Source organism: Hippocampus zosterae, chromosome 7 (genome assembly GCF_025434085.1).
Source record: "Hippocampus zosterae strain Florida chromosome 7, ASM2543408v3, whole genome shotgun sequence".
NCBI lineage: Eukaryota > Metazoa > Chordata > Actinopteri > Syngnathiformes > Syngnathidae > Hippocampus > Hippocampus zosterae.
The window spans coordinates 20,227,166-20,240,677 of record NC_067457.1 but is presented as its reverse complement, the minus strand read 5'-3'; the positions used below and the strand labels follow the sequence as shown (position 1 = coordinate 20,240,677).

At 44.5% G+C, this 13,512-nt stretch overlaps 2 protein-coding genes across 5 annotated transcripts; one reads left to right on the top strand and one right to left on the bottom strand.

Moving 5' to 3' along the window:
• Positions 1 to 651: 651 nt before the first annotated feature.
• cdca7b (cell division cycle associated 7b) lies at positions 652 to 6,246 on the top strand. The gene is made up of 10 exons (XM_052069533.1): positions 652 to 994; positions 1,408 to 1,551; positions 1,968 to 2,068; positions 2,259 to 2,478; positions 2,584 to 2,646; positions 2,758 to 2,940; positions 3,641 to 3,793; positions 3,969 to 4,118; positions 4,549 to 4,685; positions 4,824 to 6,246. The coding sequence occupies exons 1-10, from the start codon at positions 977 to 979 to the stop codon at positions 4,843 to 4,845; spliced, it is 1,191 nt and encodes a 396-aa protein (XP_051925493.1). The 5' UTR covers positions 652 to 976; the 3' UTR covers positions 4,846 to 6,246.
• On the bottom strand, positions 5,941 to 12,983 carry sp4 (sp4 transcription factor). 4 transcript variants are annotated; one of them, XM_052069528.1, is made up of 7 exons: positions 12,388 to 12,983; positions 12,068 to 12,138; positions 10,965 to 11,312; positions 9,570 to 10,743; positions 9,253 to 9,451; positions 8,664 to 8,863; positions 5,941 to 7,916 (listed from the first exon to the last, which is right to left on the bottom strand). In XM_052069528.1, the coding sequence occupies exons 1-7, from the start codon at positions 12,392 to 12,394 to the stop codon at positions 7,642 to 7,644; spliced, it is 2,274 nt and encodes a 757-aa protein (XP_051925488.1). In that variant the 5' UTR covers positions 12,395 to 12,983; the 3' UTR covers positions 5,941 to 7,641. The 4 variants fall into 4 exon arrangements, with proteins under 4 accessions (XP_051925488.1, XP_051925489.1, XP_051925492.1 ...); XM_052069529.1 differs by having other exon boundaries at positions 8,664 to 8,857; XM_052069532.1 differs by lacking the exons at positions 12,068 to 12,138; positions 12,388 to 12,983 and adding exons at positions 11,388 to 11,698; positions 11,787 to 11,938.
• Positions 12,984 to 13,512: the final 529 nt, after the last annotated feature.

The following is a 13,512-nucleotide window of genomic DNA, read 5'->3' as shown; positions in this document are numbered from 1 at the left end:
GGGGCAAATGGAATTACTACCCGTGTAGTTCTCCCACGTATTATTTTGTCTCGAGTGAGAAGTGATGAAACAAGTTAAACTCGTATTTTTTAAAAAAAAGTGTTTCACTAGATACTGAGGACTGAGGGGACAACACCACTTTTATTCAGTCAAGTTTATGGATGCCACGTCAAAGCAATCCATGTAGAACTTTTCATTTTGAAACCTGTTTAAAAGGACTGAGTATATAGATATAATGAACATACATTACTCGTATGCTAATATGTGAAAAATATTGAATAATACATGTACAATAGCCGATATAATCACCTAAGAAGTGATCCTAAATAATATCGTGAGCAACAGTTGCAAGGGGTGTTTTGCACACAGTGCTATTCAAGCAAGCACCGCCACTGATTGCTCATGACTTTGCTCTAATACAGTATTCTGCGGCGTGAAATGAAGAAATATCAAGATATTCTTTATTTGTCCCACACTGGGGAAATTTATGCCAGTACAATATTGATTTGGGGACTTTTGACAGTGTAATGGGGACCAAATCGTAAGAAATTTCAGAGCTCCAAATTTGTTGTATGCAAGTAAAATATATATATAAAGCGCCTCAGTTCTTCCGGCAGTAAGCCACGCCCTCACCCAACTTTCGCGCGAAACATCAGACTGCACCATTTGATGCGGAAAAAAGGGGTGCTGAAGACGGAAGGTTTCTTTTAATCCAGTAAAATATTCCCAGGGAATTCAAATAATCCATGTAATTATAAATATAATGTTTCGAAGCAATTATTACATGTGGATAGCGACAAATGAAGGATTACTGATGCATAAAATCTAAAGTTGCAACTGGCGATAACGACCTTTGTTTTACAGTCAATGTATTAACCTATGTTAATGTTTAAATCCATTTCGCCTACCCGCTCTCCTCCGAAGAAATTGTATTTTGTTTAGTTTTATTGGAGATTTTCAGTTAAACGACGACGAAATGGCCCTCAAATCAAAGGTAAATTCATTTTAAGAATTTTTGTTGGTGTTGCTCACTCTTTCCCGTCAGAAACAAGTCTTTGTGAGTCGAATTAACTACGTCTTGTCTATTCTTCGGTTACAAAAAACCAACAAATTATTGTCTGTTGTTAACCGTTGAGCAGTTGCTTGACGAGACTATTAAAGAACACAATTGAATAGCAATTGTTGTTGTGGTGTCCTATGCCCAACACAAATTAATACATCGTCAAAAGATTCGTGACAAAAACCTCATGTTACATCTTCTTCATATTATGTTGCAAAAAACATGTGGACAGTACTCACTAAAACCATTCAAGTAAAGCTCCAGCTTTGTGTTAACTGAGAAATGGGTGAGAAGCTTACTTTGCCTTCGCTTTCATTGATCACGGCACACTGCATTTCATCCCGAAGGCGCTGCGTTTCAAATCCAAGTTTATTACTGCCGAGCTGGCTCGTCTGTTCAGTCAGTCGGACAGCGAGGAGGACTTTGAAGGCTTCGATGAGGACGATGCAAGAGTGGACAGAAGACCTTTTAAAATGCAATTCAAGACGAAGGTATGACTCGTAACGTCCAAGAATCGGCCAAAACTCAATTATGGCGGGCGCTAATGTTTAAATTCTTGATGCACAAAGTCAAACCAAAACACCAGCAAGTTAAGTTTTTGATGTTGGCTGAACTCAGTTCTATGAAGGTACACTGCAAATAATGTAATGGTTGAAGTTTACTGGTTAGAGTTGAGTCTTCAGGGTAATTCTCCTTCGCTTGCCAAATGAAATCAAACTTCCGTAAGGTAAGAATATCTTTCACAGGATGATATCTGTTGGGAAAAAAGCGTCATAACTTGTTTGAGTTTTCTGTACATCGCTTTTTTTGATAGACAATTTTTTCCTGATTATTTTTGGTCCAATCCAAATTGTACAAAATCAGGAGTTTCATGTTTTTGGTTTGTCCACATTTGAACTCTTGGCAGATTTCGGAGCCAGAGGATGGCAGTGATACGGACACAGGCTTCTACTCTGACGGTGAGGAGACGCCAGCGCCTAGGAGAGGAAGTCTCCTAGTAGCTCTCCGGTATGTGTACTTATAGTAATCGCAGTGTTGAGCATGTACTGTAGTTGACATATCTGATCTCAACGCAAATGCGGTATGCATACAGCATATGTAATGCACTTCTTCGCTCTTTCTTAAAAACTCTGTCAAGGATTTGAGCCTCATAATCTTCTTTGACATTCATGTTGGTCTCATATCAATTTCTCTTCAGATTTCCAGTCAAACAGTCACCCAACCCCAAAAAGGAGCCACACGCAAAAAGCATCGTAAAGCCGGTTAAAGAAACCGTGGCACAGAGGGTGAGGCAGAGGATGAAGAAGCAGGAGGATAAACTAAGACAAGCGAAGACAGAGAAAGCGACGGGAGAAGATGAGGCTGTGTGCCGAAGCCTCAGCAAGCGGGACAAAAACATTCAGGAGAACAAAGCCATGGTGGTTATAATAATAGGGAGCGTTAACACAATGTCAAACAATATGGACCATCATAATATAAACGTTGACCGTTCTTCATTATTCTTCTTGACTGTTGTCTTCCAGCTGGCCAAGCTGTTTGCTGATCTCACCACTATGGCAGACCTAACTTTGCCCGACAGCCCTCAAGTGAGCACTGGCTCTCAGCCAAACACTCCGTTTCCATTTGCGATGCTTCAACAAACCGCGCCACATCTCTGCTTTCTTATACGAGCCCTCGTTTTGTTCACACCATCGCAGAAAAAGAAACGCTCTCCGATGAAAGCAACCCCGCGCAAACGGAAATTGGAGCAATGCAGCGGGTCTGAAAGGAGGAACCCATCTCGTAAAGCTCGCCCTCCTGAGAACTTTGCCGTGGACCAAGTGTGTGAGCCGTTGCCCCGCAGTGGCCCAAAGGCGATAGACCTCAGGAGACTCGTAGAGGTACAAATGCCTAACATCGCATCTACTCCACAAAGCGGGGGGTCCAATGTGAAAACCAGTGCCCACCTTCTTGTTCCATCCTGCGTCAGTCTTTAAATTTCAACAACATTATATCATTCAAATGACGTTGTTTTATTTTGGTTAAACTGATGAATAAATATTCTCCGCTAATACACAGAGCCCCACTCATTCTGGACCCAGCCACAATAGGTAAAAATCTTAATTGTAGAGACCAGTATTTTTTTGTTTCTTATCCGTCCTACATGGTTTAAATATTTAAACATATTAATCATAATTTTTAAAGTATTCCTTAGAGCCTGTTGTCACTTTCACTGTCAAGTAGAGGCTGTCGTACGCAATCACTTTGAGGAAATGAAAAGAAAGTCTCAATTGCACAGGTGTAAAAAGAGGTCATGTGTGCTTGCTTCAAGCTGTTTTTTCACCCCAGTTGAACTGTACCATCAACCTGTTGTGTAAAACAAAAAAATGAAACATTGCGTACGTCCATGGTCAAACATTACAATTTCATGAATCTGCCCTCTTCATGTGAACAGGACAGACTAACGTAACTTGGCATATATGTAACAGCAATTACACTTTCCAACAACTTCTGCTCAAAGCCCCCACATACAAACAGCAATCAGCAGTTTTAACCTTGTGTAAAGCCTCTCAAAGTTTGACCTGGTCTCATGATTGACAGGTGGATGGGGAAAGTGCTGGCAATAGGCCAGCGAAGAAGCGGAGGAGCCATCGACGCAGTCAGTACGAGTTCAAGTCGGTGGATGACATCACCGAAGATGACTTGGAGAACATTGCGTCCCGCAGCAAAGACAAGATCTGGGACAAGGACAATGTGAGTTATCAACACTTTGATGGCTTTTCTGCAGGTGCTGCTCAGCTGGTGTCGTTTGTTCAGCGGGGTGAAGTAACCTAGTAGAAACACTTTCATGAGACGTTTTTTTTCCACCACCTCTTTTGTGTACTGTATGTTTCTGTTTGTGTAATGTGTGTGTTGTCCCCCCCCCCAGGGAAGCTCATGCCACCAGTGCCGACAGAAAACCCTCGACACAAAGACCGTGTGCCGCAGCGGGTTCTGTTCTGCGGGCAAAGGCCAGTTTTGTGGGCCGTGCCTCAAGAACCGCTATGGCGAGGATGTGCGCACCGTCTTGCTCGACCCGGTCAGAAGCAACTATTTGCCTCACAAAATGAGAGAAATGATCCAATTTCATTCTTTATTGTCGACAAATCATGTATTTCATCCAAAAAAAAAATATTGAATGTATAAAATAACATCTGTTTTTGCCTCTTGACACGACAAAAAAAAATGAACTGCACGCGAATCATTTAACCATTTTAGAATGCTTTGTTTACTAATTTAGTATTTAAAACAGAGAGGAATTAACCAGAGACACCTTTCTCAGATGTCAAAAAATGTCATGTTAAATTTTAAATGTAATGTTCAGAGAAGGCAAATGAATGGGGAGCTAATTTCAGGTGCAGTAACCGAACTGAAAGGAGACATTGCAACTTTGCATCATATTATCAAGGCTTCTATTCAAATAGAAGCCAGTCAATGACGTCCTAAATGAGTTCTTGTCTTTTCTGCAGACATGGTCCTGTCCCATCTGCAGAGGAATGTGTAACTGCAGCCTGTGTCGGAGGAAAGAGGGGCGCTGCGCTACTGGCATTTTGGTTGGGCTGGCCCGCTACAATGGCCACGACAACGTCCACGAGTATCTGGAGAGGTACGCAATCAGCATCGTGTTGATATTGGCACATTTGCGGCCGTGCACTCAGCGTGGCATTTGCTGATGGAATATGTGTTGCATAAGTTCGCTTGCCAAGTAAGTTTGAAGTTTTGCCTTGTTTTGTCTCCTTGGCAGAATTCAGAAAGAGCTCCAGTAAAGTCCACGGAGGCTCCTCCTCATACAGATGACACACTGCACAGTACTGTAGAACTCTTTGATAAATGTTTCTGTTTTTAGGCAGGCGCTTTTATCAACCTACTGTAGAGTTGCGTTGTTATCCTACTGTGCAACAAACCCTATAGCATTTGTACTGTACTTTTTTATTTAGTTTTTTTACCTTGCATTTTTGTTTGTTTTCCTTTGTGTTTTTACAAAACATACAACTTTTAAAACTTTTTTTTTTTATAACCACTGTGTGCAATTGTGCCTCAACTTTAATTTCTTGTGTGACCAAACTACCGGTACTCAAATCATAATTTCCCATAAAACACCTAAAAAACAGAAAAAAATAGCACTTTACAACTACTTTATAACATCAATAATAATTCAAAATACTGTAAAGAAAAAAGTTTGCATCCTGATTAAATCAGAATCTGGCTTCTGGTCTGTGTATTCTGGACAGTACGATGACTTAACACTGACATAAAATTAGACAAGAAACAATCAAAAGTACTCGGTTAGCTGCTCGTACTAGTTGGTTTTCAGACTAGATAAGGAATAAAAGTTGAAAGTATTATTGTCAGTGTACATGTTTTGCTGCACTATGTTCAGACATCTGTTGCTTGAGTGTTGTAACAGTGCAACACCAATGATTTCAATAGCCAGTCTTCCTAAGGCAAAGTTGTCATGTGGTTGTTCGCAGTCCTTCTTCAAGTTTGTGCTCACAAGTCCAATCATAAAGTCATCCCACCTAAGGCTTGTATCTCGAAAAACCGGTGAGTCGGGTCACTTGTATGTCAAGGTAACACCACTTTAGGATTCTTGTCGGTTTACGATATCTGGTTCTAATAAAGACTGTCTTTTGTTTGCATTTTTGTGTGTACTTGTAATGCAGTAGACTGATGCTGAACCATGGTTCTGTGGTAAATTGCAAAGAGATCATAATTCCCGTATTCATCCTTTTGGCGATGCTTTTGTTTGTTGGTGTGTCGTGAGATATTTCTAATGTGAATTGGGTGCTTTAGATCGAAGATTGCGACACACCAGGAAAGTTCAAGCAAAGCAAAAACCGATTGGTTGGCACTCAGAAAGGTAAGGCTGTTTAAAATCACTTTATTATCACGTGTTATGCAGGCAAATCATATTTTCTGCATGACGTTAGATTTGTGGTTATTTTCCTCCACTCTTTTTAACTGACATAACACATTTGTACAAACCAGTTTTAGAAATCTCCACAAACCGGAGCCTTAGAGGCTAACCTGGCAAAAAAAATCAATATCAAATGACACGCCGAAGAACACAGTTTAGAAAAAGATTTACAAATGAGATGTTGCTAGAAAATATCCCCCACCCCAAAAAAAAGTGACAAAAAAAGTTGGTTGTCACACAAAATATTACCCCCCCCCCCCTCCCAAAAAAAGATTGAAAATGGTTTGGCATCAACTTTTTTTGTTTGAAACTTTTTTTTTTTTTTGCTTTTTCATTTCCTCCCCAAAAAGAAGAAAAACACACGGTGCAAGGAAGAAACAGAAGTCATACTAGAGCAAAAAAAATACAAAAAAAAACCCTCAACCGTGCCGTACACAATGTTAGAATCAACACTCACAAACAAATATAAGTCCAGCAGGAAGGCAAATATTACAAATCAAGGATAATAAATTAGCTTTACACAGTGGGCTGCTGTGTGTTTCATGGGAGGGGCTGTATTTCAAAGCAAACTCTATAAAATATACCTTTTTTATGTAAGACTGTACGCACTGGACTAACACTGAGCAACACCACCAGAAACATCTCATCACCACATAAACAGCCCGAACAACCGCCCCCCCCCCTCCACTTCCTACTTCGTGCTCATCTCGTCACCACCTGACCACTTTGCTCGCCCTGACCTTCCCTCAGCTTGTGTTAAGGAGGGAGCAGGTCACAGAGCAGGGGGCAGGGTGGCAATCAGAATAGCACAGAAACCCAAAAGCATCCTCGTTGTCCCTCTCAGCTGCTGGAACTCAAATGCACAATAGTGATAAAACGTCAGGAATGAGCCAAACAACCTCTCTCGTGTGTGTGCTCTTGTTTCCGCCAAACCCTCCTCCCTGACAATGTAAACATGTTCCCCTAGATTGTCATTTAAGTATTGCTTTCATCTCACAAACATAGTTGTAGAAAGCTAGATTGTTTTCTTTTATAGAAACCTTTTTTGTTTTTTGCCATGGCCACTGCTGCAATAGGAATGCATTATATATATATATATCTTTCCATATGTGCTTTTTTTCTGTTCCTTTCTTGGTGAAGGAAATCTCCTTTTTGTTTTCTAACAGTTCATAAAGGAATCCACACCTGAATCAGATGGGAGGACAAAACTCAAATTACAGTAGGTAGATCCTCTAACATGACACACACACACACACAGACACACAAACCATAATCATAGGTTGACTTGCACACACGCACACGGTCTGTCACAAGACTGCTTCGGTTCTGCGACAGTCCCCATACCTTGATTGACCCTCAAGCCCTGTCTGACAGGTAAGAAACAGGTACACAACTTTGTGCATAGAGATGGATGTTCGCATGATTTAGGAAAAAAAAAATCATTATTGAATGTGTTTCTTAATCTCAACACAACGCTTCCCCTCGCACCCCATGATAGTTTATCTTTCATCACTGTATTTTATAATTGTTTTGTTGGCTTTTGACTGTGTCAAATGATGCTGATCTCGATTTTTTTTTTTTTTCAAGAAGCATCTGTAAAAGAAAAGCAGCCACACCAGCAATCCCTGTGATTAACAGCAACCGCCTATTCAAACTCCTCCTCTTCTTCCTCTTCCTCCTCCTCCAGGTGATTGGAGGTGGTGGGCGTTTCAGGCTCGGAGTCACGGGAGAGGGTCGCCACGCTGACGATTTGAGGGGAAGCCTGGAGGCCCTCGGGGGGTGCGTCCTCCATGTTGTCGGTGGTGATGATGGCCACGGCGGCCCCGCCCTTTTTGTTCTGGTGGGTTTTGATGTGCTTGGAGAGGTGGTCGCTCCGCATAAAGCGCTTGGAGCATTCGGGACACTCAAAGCGCTTCTCTCCTGTTGGAGGTCAAAAACACGACTATCTTAAAAGTCATTCTTTAAAAAGGTTAAATAGCTTTTCGGAGTCCGGTTGCTGGGTTTCGTACTGGCACGATGCACATTCTATCCCGGATGTTGAGCTGAAGTATTCTGAAAATTTTTTGTTTTCAATATTGCAATTGCAGTGTAATAGATTTTTTTTCAAGGTCCTTTTTACTTGTATTTGTTAAATTGATTTTGAAACAACCGTGACTGTGAATCCCAACTACAGCAAAAGCATTGACCAGGCGTTCTCAAGCTTTTTTGGAATGCCCATTAAACATAACCACCATAAATGCCGTATGAATTAAAAAATTGTCTATTTTTCAGAAAAGAAATTGCCTGGTTTCAATAATTAATTAATCCTTTAAAAGAACAAAAAAACGTTAGAAGACTATAATGTTCAAGTTGAATCTGGTGTCCATGCGGATTGACTGTATTGGAGTGTCAGCTCCTCCTAGAGCAATCATAATTATTTGCAGGGGCTAAAAATATTTGCCTGTTAGTATTGTTGATGCACTGTTTCTATACAAGCACAATATTTTTTTGCCAGTTATGTTGCAGACCTCCAAACTACGGCTTGCAGATTATGAACAAATATGGGCTAGCTCTGATACGTTCCAAGTATGTGAAATGTTTGCATGTCCAAATTTTGCTCTTGAAACATCATGGTTCATTTTCAGCACCGGCTTTATGATCAAATATGCGTGTGTGTGACTGTAGCACCTGTGTGCGTTCGCCGATGTCTCTGCAGCTCGTCACTCCTGGTGAACCTCTTGCCGCAGAAGATCCAATTGCAGACAAACGGCCTCTCCCCCGTGTGCCACCGCAGGTGGGCCCTCAGGTGGGAAGTCTTGCCGTACACCTTTCCGCAGCCTTCCATGTGGCAGATGTGCTGCTTCTTCTTTGTGGGGTCACCGCTGTTTCTGCGCCAGAGGGCAGGAGTCTTTATACTGCAGCACTTTGAAGTTAAGATTGCATAACTTCAGCTGGATCAAGTGTTACTTTGACCGTTGGATGCGAATTACCATCTGAGTTTTCATTCAATTACACTTTGCTCCAATTGTCACAATTGGGATATTTTCACTTTAGGGGGTACTCACTTTTATTGCCAAGCGGTTCATTCTACATTGACTGTAGAGTTATTTGAGGGCAAAATAAATTCACACTCTACCGTGAGATTTGTCTCGAGTAAATTAGGGTTGGGAAACACCGCACTACGAGTGCTAAATGTGAACTTTTAAATTGTAATATCAGATTCAAATGTGTTAGTTAAAGCACACCAGATGATCCATCCAACAGCAGTTTTTCCTACCTTGCTTCTCCGTCTCTGCAGTTTGGGCAGGAGCAGGCGACTCGACGGAGCCTCTTGCTGGGCGGTCCCTCCTGGTCTGAGGAACTCTGCACAGATCCTAACTGATCTGGACTCATTGACGAGCTGGATGCCACATTCCCTACCGTGACCGTCACAGGGGACGACTGAACTTTGACTCCATCCTGTCCTTGTGGTTGACCTTATGGTGAGAAATGGCACACAAAAGCATTCAAAACGTGTTTGTTCCATTCTTAGTTGGAGATAGAAAGTAAAGTTCAGGACAGGCATCCAAGATTGGATGAATTTTTAATTCTTACCCTGTAAACCTGTAATAGTGAGGGGCACACCCTGCACCTGGAGCCCGGCACCGGTGAGCCCAGCAATGCTGACCGTCTGTACGCCAGATCCGGGGTTGATCTGAGCTGCACTCAGTGTCAGGGGAGTTCCGCCCAGGGAGACCAACCCTCCACTCCCCACTGTTGTCCCACCAGCCACCGGGGCAAGCGTAAGCTGCTGTGGCATTGCAGCTCCCAGGCTGCCTTGCAGGGAGACGCCACCAGGGAGCTGTAGTGTCTGCCAAGAGATCTGCCCAGAAGGGGACAGCGTAGGTGTACGAATAAGAACTTGGGCTGGATTCTGGAAGGCCTGAATGGGCTGCAGGGTTTGACCGGGGGCCAGTTGCAGAGTCTGAATGTGCTGTTGCTGCTGGCCTTGATTTTGACTTGGTGCTTGGGGCTGCAGCTGGATCTGCTGGACCAACTGATGTCCCACTTGACCCACGATCACCTGCTGAATGGTTCCCGATGTGTCCGTTTGGCTTTGGACCCCATTGGCCTGATTCTGACTTTGAGAGTCGACCTCAGTGCTTTGTGCTTGGTTTTCAGTCGCTGCAGCCTCAATGCCAGCAGAGACCACTTGTGTTCCATCCGACACGCCATCACCTTCGTTAACCGATGTTGGTGCTGCCCCGGCGACCGCTGCGGTTGCCATCAGCTGGTTGCCACTGGCAACAGAAAAAGTGCCATCTGCCGATTGGATAAGCTGCACGGCCCCGCCTCCTCCAACATTATTGATCACGGGCAAAGCCAAAGTCATGCCACCAAGGTTGATGGGTACTGTGGTCATGACAGGAGTCTGAGATCCCTGAAGGGTCTGCAGCTGCAGGGGAAAAGACTGAGCGGGACGGATTTGCAGGGGGACCGTCTGATTGGCTGTACTTGACAGGATAGCCTGCTGGTTGGCTGTCTGGAGAATGGCCTGAGCCTGGCTTGGACTCGGACTCTGGATGAGCTGAACTTGCTCTGGCAGAGCCCCGATGGAAGCCTGCTGAGTTGGGCTGATATGGATCTGCTGTCCATCTGTAGTCTGCAGGTGAGGGATGACCTGGTACTGCACCCCACCTCCAGCATTGGGCAGGTTCTGAACCTGGATTATCTGGAACTGCTGCTGCTGATTGGTGGTCACACTATTGGTCCCAGCTATGGCTTTCACCTTCACAATGGGAAAGATGCAGTGAGGACGATGAAAAAAAAATGCATGGGTGGCATTATCAATTAAGTGAGCCCCCGCTATTCAGAATCCACATATATTGGCACTAATAACCGAGAATAGGTTGCAAACCTCTTTTAAAGAATCCACTAGCAAGGGAATTTGCAAATGCTGAGCCAAGAATATGCAGGGGTTCACCATATTAACACAAATTCATCTCTGACCTTGCGTCCAGGTGAGCTGTCGTTGGGAACGGTAGTGGCCACTGTTGCAGCTACCGCCTGGTTGGTGTTCTCCTTGGCCATGGTAACTGGGGCTGTAATGATCTGCCACCCGTTCCCCGTGAACTGAGCTGGGACCAGTTCCAGCTGCTGGGGAACTAGGGCCTGGCCCCCAGATGTGTCCACTACAATTTGACCCTGAAGCTGACCTGCTTGCAGTTGAATCTGACCAGCCTGGAGCTGGATCTGCTGGGGTCCTCTCTGGACCTGGGTCCCCTCCGCTCCTCCCTGCCCCCCGATTTTACTGCAGGTGGCCGCCAGCAGAGCCAACGGAGAGGGCTGAGAGGAATCCTATGACGGACAAAAGTGGGTGAGTAAAAAGAAAGGACTACTCGGAACTCGTATGCATAGACAAACAAGCACCACCTCCAAGTCAAAAAAGCCAACGGGGAGGGATGGGCTTGACTTATTCTGCAGGCAAATACACAGCTTGACACAAGAAGGAAAAAGAAAAGGCAAGCCATGGGTAGGGAAAAGATGGTGTTGAAAAGAGAAACACAAAGCTGACAGAAAACGAGCCGTCAGTAGAAGTGGGCAGTATTACAGGAAGCGAGTGAGTGGGCGTGTGAGAACCACATTTTCTCTTTTTCTGAGAACACTGCAAGAAAATGCCGCCTTCTCTCGCTCTCCTCACAGGAAGTAGGTCGCAGGCGCAACATAGCAGGTTGATTTTGACACTGCAGCAATACATACACGAACAATAAGTGCATTTGAAAATTCCTCCCAGAAATCGAAATCTCATACAAAGAAATCGAAATCTCATACCACAGCCATTGGAATCCATAAGCAGAATTAAAGCATTCTGAGGCTAATTCAAAGTGACACTTCTATAAGTACAATGGCCGAAGTGTGACAGCCATGCAAAGCTACTCATGAGGCTTTTGGGGCTGGCTCTCAGCTGGGCTGCACACAAGCAGGAAGTGGAATTGACGAGGGGAACGCCCCCAGAGGTGTCTGGCTTACTGGCGGGCTGGAGCGAGAGAGGGAGTGCGCGCATTTTCTTGGCCTAAGGGCAAAGCAAAAATAATCAAGTTCCTTTTGACTACCTGTGATCCAGAATGTTTCCCCTTTTTTGATGCTTTCCCGCCGTCAGTTCCAGATGATTCCTTCTTGGAGTCTGGGGAGAGGACACGATTCAAAAGTTAGAATAGCAAAAGTCACAATATCATCATCATGTGTGCCTATACAAATTCATGTGGCCTTAGTGAAATAGCAGCACATAGCGAATCAGCGCAACAACGGTGCTATTGATCATTCCCAGTAACCACATCAGTAACATCATAGGCTTCCTATCTGTCAGACAAGGGAGGGTGAACCGGGGGTTGGGGAGGGAGGAGACGGCAAGGAGGAGGAGGAGAATACCTACCACTCATAACGCATGAATATGCCAAGAGGAAGAGGGTGTAGTTCACGATAGAAGGCCGGCCGGCCGGGAGCGGAGGCGGAGGACGGCCTATATGTTGGGCTCTGGGCCGTGGCGGATCTGCCCGTTTTCACGAAACCACCCACCGTCCAGGAAGGGCGGTGCCAATCGTAGACACAGCCGAACGGCCCCCACCCCTTCCCGGTTCACAAAAATAACGGAGAAATCTCCAGCCGTCCCCCGCAAGTCAGCTGCGCCCTTCGCACACGCGTCGCACGTCTCTTGAGGCGGATAGAGCGTCCGTAAACGCGCAAATTAGCGCTTATCACGATAGTCTCCACAACGGCGTTCGCAGTGTGTCAGCGAAGAGGCCCACCCACTTCCATTTAAGCATCAGGACAACACCCCTGTTGTGCCGTGCCCGCTTGCCGCCGCTGCATCTGGCACGTCCTCTCCGTCCGCGAGCCCACCGATAAGCAGCCAATATTTGTATTACACTCGTATTCCGCTTTTATTCGTTCACACTTTCATTTTTGGGGCTGGAAAGGGGGAGATACGCTCAGATAGCTGTGGCTTTGTGGGCGGACGCGCTCCTCCCACTTATTCAGATTGGTTGACGGGGTTTGGCGTGCGAGGGTTCAGATGGGAGTTGTATTTTGCTCAAGCCTTACCTCCTCCAATGCCATTGGGCGAGCGGGACTACATTTCCCATGACGCCCGTGAGCTGACTCGCCTCCCGGCTGGAGTGGTGCTAGTCAAGTTGGTGTGAGAGCGATGGGAGGGCGGTGACTATAATCTTAGTGGCTTTAAATTAGGAAGAGAGGCGTGTGTGGAACGGGGCCACTCGTGAAGGGGTGATCACGTTTTTGAGATTTTCATTTTTATTTTTAAATTTGAACTATAAAAGCTTCCACGATACGGCTTTTTTTTAAACCATCTGTTGTAATTTATAATTGTGACGTTTCTGGGAAAAATCCACCTGTTGCTGAACCTAACCCTAATTTCATATTATTCTTAATAATTATAGTATTACTGTGATTATCAAAACCTGATCTGGTACAGAAAAAAACAAGGGCAGATTTGTAATCTGGGCAAAAAAAGCAATACAATACAATAGAGCCTGATTTA